At 38.5% G+C, this 19,734-nt stretch overlaps 1 protein-coding gene across 4 annotated transcripts in view; it reads right to left on the minus strand.

The window, feature by feature from the left end:
- The window catches only part of DCLK1 (doublecortin like kinase 1), a 229,351-nt gene that overhangs the window by 105,425 nt on the left and 104,192 nt on the right, over positions 1-19,734 (minus strand). For all 4 annotated transcript variants that reach the window (XM_040055301.1, XM_040055302.2, XM_040055307.2 and 1 more), the window contains exon 4: positions 7,354-7,453. In XM_040055301.1, coding sequence (XP_039911235.1) covers positions 7,354-7,453 — 100 coding nt within the window. The remainder of the gene's footprint in view (positions 1-7,353; positions 7,454-19,734) is intronic.

A 19,734-nucleotide genomic window follows, 5' to 3' on the forward strand; every position in this document is an offset into this window, starting at 1 on the left:
TAATACACTTTAGCAGTCTGCACAGTTTGCTCAGGTTCTCAGACTGAATGATGAAACACTGATGCCACAAGAATTATTCATCTCAAAGTTGTGACTTGTAATGGGACTCTCAAAGGATCTCCTGCAACGGACCACTGTTTCAGAAATTGACCAGATTTTAATGGTTTCCAGCATTATAAAGTATCTGCAAACTGTGAAAAGTACAAATGTACTTGCCAAGATTACCAACAACGTATGCTCCATTTTACCTGACTAAGAAGACAAGAAAAGCACAAAGATAAACATATGGAAAATGTAATTTCTAAACATCTCTGATGTGAAACTTCTCTATGTTCTTCACCAGTCAACTCAAAACACTTGGTGGAGGAGGTTATAATATACAGCTACTATCTTCTACCTCCATCATCACTAGAACTGAAAAAGCAAAACAAAGAATCTCTCCTAAAAAGAACTGAAAGAAAGCTGCTGTTTTGGAAGCTACCATCTTTTGAGGATCAGACTGAACACACAAGCTCAAAACTGAACCTGTGATCTCAAATGGAATATCATACAAACTGGAATATCATCAAAGGCTGCAACTTCCATGGCAAAAGAATGAGACAATCAAAATAAGAGCTGGAGTCCCAAGATCTACCGTGTTGTGTGTATCAAATTTCTGTGTTTATTCCCCAGAACTGAAAATCTGTTTAGAAAAGTGGTCATAAACATTGGAATTGCACTTTCTGCATTTGGATATACAACTGAGGTATTCACAGTTTGGGAAAACAGCTCAAAATGTTCTGTAAGAAAAATGTTCTCCTGGACCACTGGATTAATCTAAATATTCAAGAAGTTACAAGAAAAAAATAAAAATGAAAGAGCAAAAATATCAAGTTATAGGAAACAAATAAATATTCACTCTACTCTCTTATTTACTAACACTAGCAGTTATGATTAAATTCCCTTGTACATTAGAAAATGGTATTGATGATGTTTAATAACATTTCTCTTTTCTTTAAAATAAGCTGAAGTTTTATAAATTCCCAATATAAATACAATTTATTACTATGTAAATATTATTGAGGAAATCATTGATATTTTTTGCCACAAAGTTTTTCAGCACTTTTATATCCAAAATCAGCTTTGCTCCTGAAAAAGGTTGAAGGAATATGCACACTCGTTCCTCATTATGCAAATGAAATGGGAATTTCCACCAATTCTACCTTATTGGATAGTATTTCATTCATGCTATTTTTAACAGACATCAGGGGAAGCAAATACTGCAGAAAACATATTGAAAAACATTTGGTTCAATGAGCAGAATGAATTAGCATTAACTGCCATTTTACTGTTTGGCCAGTTTAAATGGCTGTTTTTGTAAGCTGTAAGTGACCACAATTTTTCCTGGCTATACATACTTCTTCAGTGCAACATGGATGAAAAGTGATAACTATGCAAATACGCATGAATGCATGCATGGAGAGGAGTTGGGGAAAGGGACATGCATTTCAGTGTAAATCTGGACTGAAAAGCACATATGTCATCTTCCTGAAAGCTCTAACATCCCTTATTCGTGTCTATAAATCTGCCAGCTGTGGGGGGGAAGCAGAGCTTTTATGATTTAAAAGCGGCCAAGCTTTCTCTGCTAGAGAGGCTTAGGCGGAAAGGTGAGAAGCAATGTCTCAAATAAGTATACCTGTGAGACACAGTGGAGAATACTGAAAGCAAATTTACAGACAAGAGATAAAGAAGTGGGCTTTTGTAATCAAGAACATACCTAGAGCAAAGACATATATTAAGAGAAATGCTGCATAGAATAAAACTGAACTTCTATGAATGCATTTTTCATGTGAGCAGCTCATTTGACTCAAGCGTTACTACAGATTTTATTTAATGAACACCACATGATATTATATTAACAGCCACCTGACGATCACGCTAACAGCCTGCTCTGAGTATTTAACTGAAGATCAGCATCCTCCTTTCAAGAGTTTAACACAACCGAAACAAGTGAGTCACTCATGCTGCCCTACAGCCGAGTGCTTCCAGGCAGCCAGAGCCGGGCTGGGTGCACAGGAGGGAGGTACTTCCAGCACAGCTGGACACAGGTGCTCTCAGTGAGGGGTTAGAGTTTTGGGGAAAGCTGAGGAATGCCCTGCTACTGGATAAAAGAGAGACACTGTTAATGTACTTACTGAGAGGAAGGGAATGAGGACTGCACTGATGTGCCAAATGGGAGGGAGCTGAGGGTACTGTGCAACTGCCTACAGCACCAAGAGAGGGTGGAGATGAAAATGGAGGCCTTGGAGCAGGAAGATAAAGGGGGCATTGGATGCAGAGCTCTTGGAAAACAACTATCTTTTTTCCCGTTCTGAACCACTAGTCTCAGTGGTACATCCAGCCAGAGCCTGGTTTCCCCTGCCTTAGTTTGTTTCTTCCTCGTACGTTTGTTTCTTCCTCTTTCCAAGGCCCATTGGTTGTTGACATTTGAAAATATCACACTGCAGCAGAACACTTTATATTTATGCCTCTGTTGAAAGAAAAGTTGTATCTCAAAGTCCCCAGAACCCACCATTACTTTCCAATTGCCAAAGCACGCGTTTTTGATGAGGGCAGAGTAAGTCAGCCAGCACGCTCTCCACTCCTAAGTCCAGCCAAAAGCTGCTTAACACATCAGTCTCTGTCCTATAAATCAGGGTAGATGAGGACTGTAACTGACTTCCCCTTCCTGCCTCTTTTAGGAAGGACAGATTAATGAAGGTTGCAGAAACATGACAGCTATTAAGAGGGATAAACATGATACCCGTGACCTTAACTGCAGTTACTGGATCAGATGCGTGTGAATGCCTCCATGCACACACGCACATGTGTGCGGACACCACGGGACTCAGATTTTCCTGGCATGTTGTCTGCTGCTGGCAAGATGGAGCAGTAACGCTGCTGGCACAGAGATGCTGAGCAGAGGACTAACACAGGCCAGCAAAGTGAAATTAGGTTTCAAAGTTCCAGTCTTAATTTTCCCCTAAAACAGAGTCATTCTCCTCATTGTTTCCATAACAGTAATATGTGCTTTTGACAAGCAATCTGCAGTTGTCTTCTCATCCAGACATTCTATATTGGTTACACTCTGCTTGGAGGCAGAGACACTGGCTTTGGACAGCTGAGATTGCAGCTTTTGTACATTATGCACCTCAGTACGTGATGAAGTCTGCCATGCTCTCTTTGTGCAACTCTCAAGGTTCCAAAGCACTCAGAAAACATTAACAGAACATAAAAAATAATTTAATTTTAAAAAAATTAAGTCCGATACTGCCAGCCTCAAAACTCTCTTATTTTACAGTGCTGAGAAAGAAATATCTGTATAAGCAAAGGAGATGTTTTGAATTAGGGCAAATCTCATGAGTTACTCACATTGCAAAATCCTATTTAGGTTCCTAAATAACAGCTGATTGCAAATATTTTTGCAAGTGTGGCCCTTAAACCTTAATCTTTGCCAACACACAGCTAAAGGCTATTGAAAGGCATCCTCTGACCTCTCCTTTGAAAACTGAAAAACCATCAGTTAAAGAAAACCTGGGATTCCTGGGAGAGTTTCCAAAACTACAAGCTAACAAAGCCTGAAGCAGTCACTGCCATACTCTACGCTGAGGAATCTTTCTTCTTACAAGCTGCTGTAATGTGTGCTTCATTAATGTAATGCTTTTGTGCTTACATATCCCCAGAAAACTTTCCGTGAAAATAGCATCACCACTGATGCTTGATAAACAAGGAGTATTTACTTCTTGATTTTATGGTCACTCACATGCATCCTTATGTCCCATCTGCAGCTCTCATGATGAAAGCATGTGTGGCTATTGTATCTATTGATCATGTCAGACATGGAGATGATTGCTAGGAATTATGATGGGGATGATGTCTATTGTTTCTGCAATAAACAGAATATTTAAACAGTGTGTTTAGCATGAAAACCATCTGTATGTCCAGGCAGGGAAGAAACTGCAATGTGTAGTGAGGATTGCTTGGTTTTTTCCCTTTGATGGATCCCTAATTAACTGACTTTTCTTAGCTGATTGCCAAAGGGATATGCAATGCCTCTTCCTGAAAGCCATAAAACTGAGAAGAGAGATGATATAAAGAAGGAACACACACTCTCATTCAAGGGCAGGTTTGAGACTGAAAGCAAAGCTGACCTAATTGTTCAGCCTAAAGAAAAGAAAATTGATGAGCCCACAGATTTTTTCAAAGGAAAAGGAATCATCTGTTTCCCATGGTCAAAGTAGATAAGAAATGTAGTAATGGATTTCATTTATAGCAAAAGAATCTTGGGAAGATAGTAAAGTAAGAAGAGTTTACCACAGGCACAGAATATCTTGGGAGGATACAGATCCTTCCTCATCACAGGCTTTAAAGGGGCTTGTTAGACAAGTATACCAGAAATTAAACATGGAATGTTAATCCCAACTTAGATGGGGAGACTGATTCACTGACTTCTAGACTGGTTTTTCTAATTTCTGATTCTATGGCTTTTAGAATGTGCTATCCAAAGGCAAGAGCAAGCCACGGGAGCAGGAGAAACAAAGATGACTAGAAATAATGCAAGCAGATGAGATTTTCCGTTCTGATAGGGTGGAATTAATCTCACCCTAGAAGCCTTTTAGGCAATTTTAAAAACGTGGAGTGTAGACAAGAACATCTACATTAGGCATATAGATGCCTTTAGAGAAGCAAACCAGACATTTCTGGAGCATAATTCGTATGAACTGTTCAAAACATCCACTTTCAAATGAGTCAACCAAAAATCTACCATCTATTTTGTCAGTAAATCTAAGTTTTATTTACTGGGAAAGATATCTGCTGGGAATGGCTCAGTCCCAGGCAACTACCTATGTGCAGCTACCTAGTGCTAGCTACAATGAATCCCACCCAGTACAGGGGATTGGCCTCCCAACCCCAAACTTTGCCTCTTGCTCACCTCTAGTACCAGAATTCTGAACCCAGACCACAAAACAATGGCATTCTTTTTCCACCCTGAGAAGTAATTCCCCAAAGCCCAGAACTCTGATTGTTTATATATTTCTTCTCTCTACTTTTCTTTCCCACCTTCAGATTTTGCTTTTCTTCACTTGTCCTGTTGAAGCACCTTAACTGTTGTTATCATCATCTGGCTGAACCTGGAGGATGCTGGAGGGATGTAGGGACAAACCAGCAGAGTATCTTCAAGACATTTTTCAGAGAAGCAGAGACAGGCTTTACAAACCCTGCATAGTTGGACAGCACTTCCAAATAATTATAATGTTTTTACATTAACGATGAGGAACACGCAGACACACTGTGATCCCACAAACTTCATTTGCCAAGCAAAACAAGTTAAAAGCTCCTTTATAAAAAATTATTTTCTCTCCACCTCTTGCTCCTGCTCAGAGAAGGCTGACTAGATACATATCAGTTGGTACATCAGCTATTATTCTAACCAACCTAAGCAAGTTTTCTGATACCAAACCTCCTGAAAAAGAGAGAGCAAAGTTGATGTACATATCTCAAAGGAATTAGAGACATAGTCTGAAATCTGATTTTCTCCCCTTTCTTCACTCCTGCAGTAAAAAAGAGTCAATGTTGACAGAATCTTTACCTGACAGAAAAGCAAACACTATAACAAATAGCTAAAGTTGCATTTTCAGCATAGATTTTAAAGATTTCTCTTTCTTTAAGATCAATAAAAAATGATTTTAAGCACCAAAGTTTCAGAGAAAGATATTGCTTATCCAAAGAGATGTTGGTATGTCAGACAAACAAAGACTAAGCAGAGTCAGGCTATGTCTGTGCTTTGGCATTAGACCTCCAAAAACCACCTACATATATCCAAAAGAGACTTAGATAAATCTTCTGTCAGCATTTCTTGCATCTTTGCTGGAAAAACTGCCACAGGGTTCACTGTGAGGAGACACTGAGCAGCCACCAGTGTCATCTTTCAGACGAAACAAGTGAACCCTGATGACACAATCAACTATCTGGGTCTCCCCTCCTTAAAGGCAAGAACCTCCATTCTGAGCACAAAGCCACCTGGGAAACTCCTTTGCTGGTCAAATGTCTCCCTCAACCTTTCTAATTCCCATCCTAAAAATGGCTAAAGCCACTTTTTCACCATTAGTACATTTTGCCATAGAGTCATCTACAGAACTTTCATTACTGCAAAGAGCAGACCTGGTGCTCTATTTTGTTTTTTATTTCTGTATTATAGGGTCCTCTAGAGGAATGCATAAGGTGCTCCTGCTTCTGCCTGTGCCTGACACAAAAGGTCATTCTTGTGCCCAGAAGACAACGCCTTTTTTAGAGTCATCCTTCAACTCACAAGTTGCCACCTTCTGCTCCTACACAAGCTAATGGAGCATTTTTCTGGATCTGGGTAAACCAAGAAGCCCTTCAGCTTCACAGGTTAGTCAGAAAAATGTAATTACACCATCTTGAACTGTGAGAGCATAATTGCATCAAAAAACGTGATGAAGTGGTGAAGCTAAACAGGTACGCACATAATGACTGTGAAGTGGTTACTACTGTAACAAAATCTTCCCTGATTCTTCTGTCAAGTGTTCTTTCAGACCTTTGATAGTTTGAAAAAAATATGACAGATTTTGATACCAATGGATTACAAAGATACCATGGACTGAGAAAGAATGTAGGAGCAATAAAACTTTCGCTGCATCTTGTTCTACACAAAAATAAATTCAATGTTGTTGGCAGCTTTGTTTGGTTATTTGTTTGTCTAAATGCACAAAGCCTATAGTTAGTTTTTTCTTCTTTTTCCTTACAATTGTGATTCCCAAGTCAGAAATAGTCTTTGTAACAATAAAGGTATCTGAAAACAAAACACGCATTTTCTTTAGAGTATTATATACATTGATTTCATTATTTTATTAGTCATCCCCTGAAAAACAGAGAATTCCCTGAATTTTCTCAGATGACTTTGTCTGCATTTGCTGATTACATTTATCTTTCATAAAGAATTGCATCTATCTTTCTATATCACATTGCCTGTGAGTCATTAAATCTCAAAGGTAGGTACTGAGAGCCTGAGAAATTGTGATAAAGAAACAGAATAAAGTCAAAAACAAAACACAAAAGACCTTACAAAAAAAAGGAATTCCACCAAACACAACTTTTCATATGATATGTGAAGTTCAAGCTGAACTCAAGTTTTATGCTGCAATAGACAGATAGCTTTATTGTTGCTTTCAATTCTCTTATTTTCATTATTTTGAATTTAAATATTTCTTCTATTTCTGAAATCAATCCAGGTGATTTTGCTTTGGTTTAATTAGCATTTTACGGAAATCTTCCCTTTACTCTCATTGTAAACATTTGAAGAATACATCTTACCACTTTCATCCAGCAAGAAATCATCCTGGTAACGGAACTTTTCTGGTCCACATGCAATAAAAATGTCATCATCGCCAAAAAAATCCTGAAGGCACATCACCTGCAAACAAAAAGGAAAGGAAGACATGGTATGAAATACCTCATCATCAGAATTGCAACAATAAACCCCTCTTTGTCTCCATCTGCATGAAAATTCTTCACTTTTAATGGAATCAACAGGGCTTCATCTCCAGATAAATTTCAAAGCTTTGCTCTGACCATCTGTTACAAGTGAGAAACACTTTTATGGACACTGCAGGGAAAGATAAGACAAAATGCCATAACTGTCAGATTTATTACATGATGCACCTATGGTATGAGGTAAGCGCCTTCTGTTTGTGCAAAGGCACCATTCAGTAGCTAGTGGGTAATTAATTTGCTTTTCAGTTCACATCTCCATCATTTGGCTGCAATGAAACAAGGTTACAGCTTTGTATGCAGAATGAAACGCAGCTATTTCTGCAAAATCTCTCCAATGGGGAATCAAACTCACAAAGGTGAAGTAAGCCTCCTTCACAAAGTCTCCCTCTATGCCAGAGTCAACGTGAAGTTCTCTTTGAAGGCACCAAGCTGAACAGTCAAGTCAGATGAGAATAATTCTTCTAGTACTGAGTAAAAGGATAATCTCTTTCTACTTCCATATATGAACAGTCAGGATTACATTGGTGTGCTTTTATGTCCCTACAGGAGATTTGAGAGACTTTACTGCAGCTTTTCAGTATCTGAAGGGGGCTTGGAAGAAAGCTGGGAACAGACATTTTAGTAGGGCTTGTCACAATAGGACAACGGGTAACGGTTCTAAATTAAAGGAGGGTGGATATAAGGAAGAAGTTTTTTACAACAGGGATAGTGAAACACTGGAACTGGTTTCCCAGAGAGGTGGTAGATGCTCCATTCTTGGAAACATTCAAAGTCAAGTTGGAGGCAACTCTGAGAACCTGATTTATTTGAAGATGTCCCCGCTCATGGCAGGGACATTGGAACTAGGTGAGCTTTAAGTCCCTTCCAACCTAAATCATTCTATCCTATGATTTCCTTGCAACAGCTTTTAGCTATTTTACAAGGCACTGCTTAACAATTAAATCTTTCCAATCATATGGAATCATATTAAACAAAGTATCAGTGACTTTTACCAAATCTGATTTTGGACTTACTGATACAGCTTTGACAGATTTTAAAAACAAATTAGATGTCTATCTGTCTTTAAAAAAAACAAAGATACTTGATAAAGTCTGTTCTCACTTCACATCTACAAGAAGATTCTAAAAGAGTAGGCTTGCTTAAATTTTTTTATATCAAGTTTTAGAATTAAAGAGTGCACGGTTTGAAAAGGCTAATTTTACAAATAGAGTTTCAAATCTACAGTCAGAAAAGCAACACATAAACAGTCTCTAAAAATTGATAGAACAGTTGAGAACAGTCCAGCTCATCTAAACAAGCCCCTCAGAAAAAGCATTAAAGTCCACAAAAACACAAGTGAAAGAATTACCAAATGAGATTTTGCCAGATTTTGGCATAAAAAGTACTCCCATCAGTCTGAAGTAACTGGTGTCTAGGGGTTATAAAATTCATATCATCCTTCCCAGAAACATGCCTGAAGGCTTTGACATCCACAACAGTTATGAGCCTCTATAGCAGAAATGTCTTAAGGAAAAAAAATAGCGGTACATGTCGTGACTTGCTTGTAGACTACTATTCATAATTAAAACTATTTTAAAGGCAGAACATTAGCAAATAACTAAAAACAAACAAACAAACAAAAACCCCACAAAAACAAAACAAAACCACACACACAGACACACACAAATAAAACCCCAGGAAACTGAGAGAACAACTAGATGAAATAAACCAAAAAAGGGACAAAGGTTCTTCCGATATTATCCTTTCCTTAAGCAATGAGTATACTTTTAAACTCGCAGATCCACCACAATCCTATTTCTATGACCACTGTCATCTTAACACTACACACTACCTGAACACCAACATCAAAAATTTGATAAATATTTGATCGAGCTTTTTACCATGTTCCTACTCAGTTTATGTTCTATTAGTGTATCAGCCTCAGCAACCTTTAAATAAACTCATTTACTTCCCATCTTTCTTTTTTGTCCACAAGACATATCCTGCCTATCTTCCCACCCCATACTCCCACCAAACTTCAAACATCTCTTCCCTTCAGTCAAGTTCCCCTGAAATTGCCACCTCTCCCACTGCATGTACAAAACCTACTAATTTGCAGAATAACATTAAAAATCCTGTGATTTCCTTTTTGCTTCCCAAGTTTGACACACTTCTGGGGAGAGATAACTTTTACATTTGTCTTTATACCAAGCAGAGCATTAGAATCAAATCAAGTTCTAATAAGCAGCTCTAGGGACAAAGTTGAGCTATTTTGACAACAAACATGAATACAAATTCATTTTTGAGACAAAAATAAAAACATAGATTTAATAAGACTCAAAAATGCTTGGCTCTGCCCAGTTAAGAGGGTTTTTCTCAAGCCTAAACAAGACATTAAAATTCAGGTAGCAACACATAACCAGGGTCAACTATTCACATTTTTAAAGTATCTCAGGTTCAACCAGTACAATTTAAATGCTAATAAGAAAGAAAATAAGATTAACACACAAAAAATAATTTGTGCTTAGATATCTTTGGGTTTTATTAAACTTTACACTTACAATTTAAAGTGTTCTTATGCTTGCCTCTTTTCTCCTTGCCTTCAGTTTCATACTCTATGTAAAATTACAGCTTTTTCTTCCCTTCTGAAATTTTAATAATTTTGGAATTATAATTCTAGCTCTTAGAAAGGTTATAGCAAGACCACAATTTCCTTTCAAATCTATCTTCTTCCAGAGTAACTTCTCTTAAGGTTTCCAGTACCTTTTTATATTACTGTTGAAAGCCCTGAGATGTTCTTCACTGTCTGCATTTTCTATCCTTTCTGCCTCAGCATTCCTGGCCTTCTCTGCAAGTTCACACTCCTCAGCAGTTAAATTAAAAGGCATCTGACAAATACACAGCACCCATTTCCAGGCTTTTTTGGAGAGAAATCTGCAAACACTTTCTATTCACACCAAGTCATCAGCTAAGCAACAGGACCTGCAGTAATTACCCATTTTCAGTTTTGGAGAACATGGCTCCTAAAAAGTTACAGTTTAGAAGATCAAGAATTTCTATCACCTAAGCTGGACCATACAAGTGTTTTAGAGGTCAGTGTGCTCTGTTGCATGTGATCAGCTTTAAAATTTGTCAGTTTTTAAATCAGCAAATTACAAAAGACTCCCTTGGACTTTTCTGTTGTTTTCAAGGCACCATCTTTTTCGGAAATAAGGTTTTATTTCTTACAGCGAAGAAAACAAAGCCAATGGAGGAGCAGTCAAATGTATACCATAAATAAAAAGAAAATGAAAAAATATTGTCTGTCACACACACAGTACTAAATATTCTGTGACTTTTTAACAAAAAACCTTTCTGGTAAAGAGATGTTATTTAACACTCATGGTGTCAATCATATTTTGTAAGGGAATGAATAAATAATAGTAGCATTAGCAGAGTCAGGGAGTGTTTGCATTGGTGGTGAGAAAGGCAAGCAACAGAAAACTGATCACTAGTACAGGTTTTGGCTTTCGGCAATCCACATAAATAAAACTGGCTGACCTAGCCATAACCACAAAAAACAGAGGAAGCAGAAAAATTTGTCATGCCTAAAGTCCCCTGAGTAAGTTGTATGCAGTGAAGCCTGGATTCCACACGAATCATCATTGCCCTAGTAAATGACTCAGGATGCCCACATGCCCTTCTAGTGGGAAACACAGGTGTCTGCCTAGGAAGACCCCCAAATTATTCTGTACCTCAGTAGCTACTACTGTGCTTTGACCCTGTAGCCCAAGCAACACAGCAGCTGTGTCCCCAGAAGGGACCAGGGGGGACCTAGATTGGCCAAGCACTCACAGCTGCCAGGGAAGCACAAAGCAGATCAGCGGAGCTGTCTCAGAAGGAGAACAGGCAGCAAGAGCGGCAAACTTTGTCTTCCAGCCCAGCCTCAGGACTGGCTTTGCACCATATAGAATATATACTATAAGCATTCTGGAAAACTATCTTTGTTTTCCCTTCTTTATTTAAACAGGCAAGCATTTGGAACCAATGACAAATCTCCTAACTACTATGGGGACTTTTCCTTTGATTTGCCTGAAACATTTAATTTTGCTTTTTTGGAGATGGTACCCCTGTTAGGGAGACCTTCCTTCTTATACATACAAAAAACACCAGAAGTTGTGCCTTACGTTGTGGAGTGCAGATGGCCCAAGAACAGCAGCTCACAGAGCCAATACCTGGTTATATCCTCTCACCACAAGTAAGAAAGGGCAGTTGGAAGTGGTTTGGAGGAGGGGCAGAGGGAGGGAGAGAAGGAAAGGAGAACACAAGGGAAAAAGAGGGAAAGGCAAGGGGAATAGAGGGAGAGAAAGAAGAAGGAGGAAATCAAGGAGGGAGGGAGGCATGGAGAGAGTGAAGGGATCAATCCTTTCACTAAAAGCATGAAATGAAAGTTACAGACGCAATCCTCTTTTATAACTGCTGTATTCTTGGCTGTATTCCGGGACCTTCTAAACTCACATTTTAAAACATATCCATAAAAAAACCCCAGAACTAAATTCTTTGTGTATATCAGTCATAGCATGTTGAATACTTTTCTGCTCTTTTAAAGTTGACCACACATCAAGTCAATACTGAAACACTGACATTTCTAAATTAAAAAAGATTAAGAAACAAAGTTTTCCACTGCATTCAGGAACAGTTCATAGAACCAGGACATTACACCACAACCACCACGATTATTATCTCATGTCTTTGTTACAATTTTCATAGTGCTGGGCTCTTGGACAGAAAAGAAGGAGGGGTTGTTCTGTGTGTTTGTCTTCTTTTAATAACGACTCAATTTGAATTAAAGCTGAAGGCTGTTTTGGATGAGCAGTGAGAAAACCTCAAGCTGGCATGCCCTCAGGCATCACGGCTGTTGGAGAGCTAGAAAGAAAAGTGAGGACAAAGAAATGAGGTGGTTAAACCAAAAAAGATGCAGAAGGCTCTAAGGAAAACTCAAGTGATAAGTGAGTATAGGGGCTTTATGAAAAGCAAAAGAGAAGTGAAGCATGAAAAAGGAAAATATGAGGCATTAAGGAAGAAGACGACATGGGCTGCCAGCCAGGAGAAGAGTGACGGAGAGGTAGTTGAGGCTGGTGGGGAAGGAACAGTCCAAAGGAGGGGGCAGGCAGAGAGTCAGTGGCAATTGCCTTCCAGGGACTTCACCCCATAATCAGCCAGATGGGAAGTTTTAAATCTGTTTTAAAGTAGCCTTTTGAACCTTAAACAATCTCATGTTGAGTTTGATTACCATCTCTCTGATAGTGAAAAAGACACTAAAAAATGTTTCATCCTTGGAAAAACCTCAGTGTTTAAATGAGTCATGATTTTAGGACTCTGACTCATTAATTTTGTGTCAAGTTTTATGAGTTTTATTATAGAGCTTGTTTTCATTTTCCTGCTACTTTTGGCTCACTCAGACACAATGTTTAATTCTTAGGCAGGTCTCTTCAGTTATTCATGTCAAAGGAGCTCACTATACCTCTCTACTACTATTTTTCTTTTCTTATTTTGCCTCTGGCTGATTTTTCAAAATCAAAAAAAAAAAAAAAAAAAAAAAAAAAAAAAAAAAAAAAAAAAAGCTCCTCCCCTTAAGATTAAATTTGATCTTTACTGGTATTTTCACTTAATTTTTCTCCTTAGCCAAACCACATTTTCCACTAACCCCTACCTTTGCAGTACTTATTTTTATCCCTTTCCCCACTCTTTATCTATTGCTTCATGGAGGAATATCTCAGTTACTGAATTTATCTCACTGCCATCTACCCTGGCAGTCAGTAACAAGTCTCATGACAGCTATGAATATCCCTGAGGGCTTACAAATAATAGAATCATAAAATGGTTTGGGCTCCAAAGAACCTTGAAGTTCCTCTAGTCCAACCCCCTGAGTGGGGACGTCTTCCATTGGACCAGGCTGCTTAGAGCCCTGCCACTGGTCTTCAACATCTCCAGTTAAAGGTGGAGGGTGAGGCCCTATAACTTCTCTGGGAAACCTGTGCCAGTACCTCACTACCCTCACAGTAAAGATTTTCTTCCTAATATCTAATCTAAACCTACCCTCTTTCAGTTTAAAAAATATTTTAAACCATTCAAAACCCCTTGTCCTATTGCAACAGGACCTGGTACAAAGTTTGTCCCGACTTCTTGCAAGCCCCATTTATGTTCTCAAAGGCTGTTATAAGGTTTCCCAGGGCTTTCCCTTCTCTATGCCCAACAACCCCCACTCTCTCGATCTTTCTTCGTATGGTAAGTGCTCCAACCCTCTGATCATTTCTGGTGATCAGAAACGATCAGTGGCACTCCCCTGCTGGTCTCAGGAAAGCAGAGTAGAGGGGGAAAAAATCACTTCTTAATCCTAGCAGAAATGCAGTATCAGGAGAGACCTCCTGTATTATCCCATTTATCTCCCAGCATCCCATATTAGCTTTCCCAATGCTTTGTTCAGTTTTGTACCATGCTGCTTATTGTGTAGAGCTTCCCTCAGAAGACAGAGCAATAAAACAATCAACTGGTACTCGCACAGAAGTATTTCACAGCTTCAGGAAAATCACAAATTAATCATTCCGTATTGCTTTTTAGGTAATTTCTGTGAAATGAGAAATCCAAACATATTGATAAGGCCTTCGGAGAGGGGAAAGAGTAATACCTACTCTTTCTAAATGCATTTGATAGCAAGTATTTTTTTTTCCTCCCCTTTCCTCAAGGAACCTCAGGCTCTCCCTTCTTTCTGAGGGAAAGGAAGTATACCTCAGCTGGAATTCACAGACCATCACATTTGAATATTTCCTCCAAGGTTAAGGCAAGTCTATTTCCCTTCCTTTTGGCTCAGGCTCTGAGGCTCTTATTCATACGCTTTCACATTTATCTGTCATTACACACATGCCATTTCTTGAGATCTGGTCACCTACAAAAAATATAATTTATCACCAGTGTGTATGTACTTCCTGTCTCAGCTTCTGATCCAAGTTCTCTCCTCAGGTGGTGGCTCAGCTGAAGCCACTGGGAACTATCTGCTACACATTCCCAAAGCGGAACGGCACCAAATTCATTCTTTGCTCTTGGAGGGAAATCTCCATGGTGACAACTGCATCGTCAAGCTGTGAGAGCTTTCCAGTGAAGAAGAGCATTTTATCATGAGATTCTCATTACAAGAGTGCCCTCTGTAAATGAAGAGGCGAAGATACCATGGGGGTTTCTGTAAATGAAGAGATGTTACCGCAGGGGTTCGAGCTGGCTGGAGCTGCTCTTTGCAGATTAATGCTTCCAATTGTTTGTGTGTGTCCCCAAATCAGATGAACACAAGACACCAAAATAGTTAAAAACATAGGAATTTTCACCCTCAAAAGCAGCAGAAATAGCTTGTTCACCTGCTGCTTGACAGGAACAGTGGGAAAGCAAGTCAGCATCCCCATGCCCTGGCTAGTCCTGCTTCACTTGCCTCACACACATTCTCCCCTCAGCTGCATGTTGGTCAGCGATGGCTCAGGACTCACTGCTCTTCATTTTGCTTCCTCTGCCACCAATACAGAGGTTTCTCTCCCTTTCTAGCTGCCGAAGATGTGGTATCTGCCTACTTCTACAATGTCTCTATTCATCAACATCCATTCTGCGACATACACAAGTCAGCCTGTAGGATTTTTTTTTGGAAAAAAACAAAAACAAAAACAAAAACAACCTGACGGAAAAATCACCTATTTCTTCAGTTAAAATATGTAATCAGTAAAATATGTCTTTCTTGGTCAGTAAAGTATTTCTTAAGGACAATAAAACCTTTCCACACTATGCTTTATACACTAATCTTAATATTCTGTTTTACTTTTCTGGGTTGCACAAAATGATGGTACATCTAAAAAACCAGTCAACTTAAATTAGGTTTTTTGAATGTTCACATTCCTGTTGAGAAACGTGTTCACTTTTCTCTTTTTTCTCACTTTTTAAGAACACAAGCCCTTCTTAAAAGCTTTCACCCTAGTCCTTTAAAATTTACATAAAGATAGTAGAAAGTTTGCAGTACTAACGCACAGTAGCTGCTTTACTTTGGCTCAAAACATTATGTAAAACCTAAATAATTTCTCCGTTAAACTCAAACTAATTGAGTAAAGAAGCTACTTTGCTAGAGAAATTGAGGAAAGCAACAGACACCTCATGGGCTTATGTGTGACTGCAATACTGAGAAGCACTAGCATTCAGACTCACGAAAGGTTTCTCTACAGGAATCACCAACAGAGCCACTTGAGACTCCTCCTGTCAAAAACTGCTTCATGGCAGACAGGACGAGAGCCACAAGAATGTGGCTTTTGCACTGGAGGAGACTGCATCCTGCTAGTCACCATAAAATCCCACAGCAACTGCACAACAGATCAGCATGCTTGTGATGGACAATTCAAACACCAGAACAAAGTTTGTACAGGAACAGAGAAGAAAAAAATCTCCTCACACATGAAATAAATTCATGTTAAACAGAGGAAGTTTTTTCAGGACAATCAAACATTGATAGGATGGCTGATTTAACAGCAGAAGATGTAATTAGTGGGCCATTAGTAGGCAACGGAAAAATAGTTAAGACTTGGTAGCAAAGTTCAACTAGATCTGGACTGGTTTGTTTTCTTCTGCCACATTCATGTATTTCTCTTTACCAGTTGCAATACAACACTACCGTTTAGTGGTCAGACACGCCAAGTGCAGACTCCAGCAGCCCACTGGGCTTTTTTGTCCAAACAGGTGGCAACTATTTGCAAACACTGTATTCACATAACCCTAAGAAACAGGAAATTAGTATTACTCTAATTTCTGATCACTAAGCAAAATAAAACCTCCTTTACACTTCAGGTGCTTGAATAAGGTCTTGTTAGAGGTACTAAACAGTTTTGGAGACTGAATTTCAGAATGTGCATGTGCAAGGGAAACAACTTACCCATCTTAAAAAGCTGGGTTTTGCTGAAAAAGATACCATGTCCCTGTGAGGTTGTGGTTTTTTTGTGTTTTTTTTGTGGGTTTTTTGTGGTTTTTTTTGTTTTGTTTTGTTTTGTTTTGTTTTTTTTGTGGTTTTGTTGGTTTTTTTGTTTGTTTGTTTGTTTTTTTGTTGTTGTTGTTGTTGTTTGGTTTGGTTTTTTTTGTTTGGTTTTTTGTTTTGTTTTGTTTTTTAATTATGACTGAACTATACTCTTAAATACTCAGAAATAGAAAAAAAAAAAATCACAGAATATGTTCTCCATGATTTAAAGAGCAAGGAATCCTAGTATGGCTAATATCCTCTTTGTCCGGATAGTGTTTACTTTTGCTTCTTCATCATTCAAATAATTGTACTCCTGTAACTGGACTTGCACAAAAGGTGCTAGTTTCAGAGCAGTCTCTTAAACTATCTTGAGCACTGGTCAGTGGGTTCTTCAAAAAGCAGTGACCCTTACAAGATCCTTGGCTGAAGGAGGCCTTTGCATGATTTTTTTTCTTATAAAAGAAAACCCCACAATTTGATGTCCACATAGTAGAAAACCCAAACTGCTCTTCAATCACCAATCATGTTACAAGTGAAAATATTATTTTTTACCTCAGTTGGAAAAACACTACTTTCTACAATAACACTGCAGATACATAAAAAAAATAAAATCCACAGCTTTGCTCTGTTTGCTGTGAATAGCAGAGCACTGGACTACTTTCTCATGTCTATGTTCCAAGTTTTTCAAATATGCAAGAACAACCATTTATGAATTTTCATTGTTCACATTTCATGAATTTTCACTTATGATCCCTCTAGTCACTCAGAGCAGCTAAATGAGGAGGCAGAGACCAGCTAAGTGAAAAAAACCTCATTCAAAAGAAAAATGCAGTCAGGTGCCAATTTCTGAAAATATAATTACAGGTTTGCAGATAAGAAGAAAATATCTTTCTAAAGTACATAAAAAATATTTTTCAGGGCAAGCTTCTAGTGCTAGGTGAAATTAATAATTTTGCTCAGTCATGTTCACTGTATTTAGTAAATGCATTATATTGGCCCATTACCTGAAACAGGAATTAGGGAATCTGCTACTTCTAAAGTAGTTTTATTGCATTTCACCCATAAATCTAAAAAATAAGGGGCACGCAATCAATGTTTCCCAAAAACCAATTTTTCAAAATACCAGTAAAGCCTTTTGATTGCAACTTCTCCCCCAAATCAATACAATTTTCCAAAAAAAGGCACCCTCACCATTTTACCTGGAAGTGTACAACACTCTTAATTCCATTTTCAAGTAAAAGATCTAACAAACTCATGCTATAAGGCAACTATGAATCCTTGAATTAACTGTTAGAACAGAAGCATTTGATTAATTTTTTACCTCCGTCCACTATATATTTTTCTAGAGGTCTGCTTATTTTTGTGAAGATCTGCTCAGCAGGAGGTTGTAAGCTGGGTCCTGCTCTGCTTGGCTGGCCAGATGCTGCTCTCTACCTTTCCAGCTGGGAATTGTGGGAGCAAGCTGCAATCATTTTTTGAGACACTGGGAGATCACACAGCCTTCCCTTGGAGACTGCAGAAAACACAGCTTTGCTGGGAACTGGTCCAAATAAAATTTACTGGCTGTCTGGATCCAAATCCAGATGGAAAGCTTTGATTGGTGATTTTGCTTTAGGTACAGCAATCCCCCTATAACAGAAGTTACATTATATATATCACTAACTGTAAATGAAAAGCTCAAAGCTATAGTCTACACGCCATCCAATTTAGAGACTACCATGACATTAGGTGGCATTGCAGGAGCAGTTTTCTTGAAAGACCTCTAAAAACAAGATTTCCTTTTGTCTTTCAATTCAGAGCAACCTGCCTCAGTACAGCTTTGTCAAATGTGTGAACATTTCTGGCTTTCTTGTCCTTGGTGAGAGAGTGTGCACTATAGAAGCAGGTTGGAGCATGATATTTGTAAGATTTAATAATTAATTTAATTTAATTTGTAAGAGTTAATACCTGAACTGAACCCATCACACCTTGTCCCTGGAGCAGAACAAGACTTCAACCACTGATTTCAAGTAGCAGATGGACTGTGCAATAAGTATATAGCTACCCAAATGCATTTAGAGATGGGAGAGTTATTTTCCCTTCTTTGAAAGTATTTTAATTCCAAAATCCCAGTGCATCACCTTAATATCCATGACACAATGTTCTCATGTAAGCTTACTGGCTAATGGTGGACTCTGGTGATAATGCCATAAACTCCATTTCTTTCAGGCATAATCATTAATAAAATGCATGCAGGACAGCGCTCCACCATAAACTGTCTGGAACGTAACTGAGATGTGTAATGGCTTTTGGCTGCACACACATGCTAACTTAAGGCTCAGCATGCAACACTGAAAAAAAAGCAACATGGTTGAATTCTGAAAAAAAAGGGGGAAAAGGGAAAACAGATGTCAAGGTTTCAACAAGTCACTGCACACTCCAGCTGGAGCCAGTACAAAAACAACGCAAGTATGCTGATAATGTAGCATTTCATGTAATGATAAGGGCAATAAAATAGCACAACATGCAAAAACTCAAATGGTTAAACACCTTCCTCAAATTCCAGAGGGTCGGTTGGGCTGAACAATAATAGTAATCCTTTCAATAACCAGATCAAATGATTCAACTCTATGCCCAAGAAAAGTGAAAACTGAGAGATTCCCTTTCTTCTAAGTGCAGAATATGGACAATAAATCTAAAATGCAATCCAAACAGACACTCAGAGGCACACTATCTCATTACCATCACTCCTGAAACTATTTGGCAATAGTTTCCATTACTGTGACAGATGTTAAAAAGATGGATGGAGAGCATGTTAAATAAACATTAATATTAATATATAAGTGGCTATGCAGCAAAGCCACTGTTCAAATTATTTATATCCCCAAGAGCATTTCTTGGGAAATTAATCAGGGGATCTTTCTTGCTAGTAATTATTAAAAATTCAAGGTATTTCCATTGACAAAGACTGTATCATTCAGAAAAGAAAACTAAGCAATGTAAACACGGTCTACATGTGTAATCCGGACTCTGGTGGAGTGATTCTTGTAACTGCCATTATCCCTGGACTTTGGCTCCCTTAGGACAGAGCAGCAAAGGTAGGAAATGTGCAGAGAGAGAATCCAACCTGCAGAAATTTACAACGTGCGAAAGGGTTCAAAAGCTTAAGGATGAAGAAAGAGCAGACACAAGAAATAATCACAAAAATCTGGAACTTTAAGTCCAGC

The sequence above is a fragment of the Hirundo rustica genome, chromosome 2, assembly GCF_015227805.2.
Source record: "Hirundo rustica isolate bHirRus1 chromosome 2, bHirRus1.pri.v3, whole genome shotgun sequence".
NCBI lineage: Eukaryota > Metazoa > Chordata > Aves > Passeriformes > Hirundinidae > Hirundo > Hirundo rustica.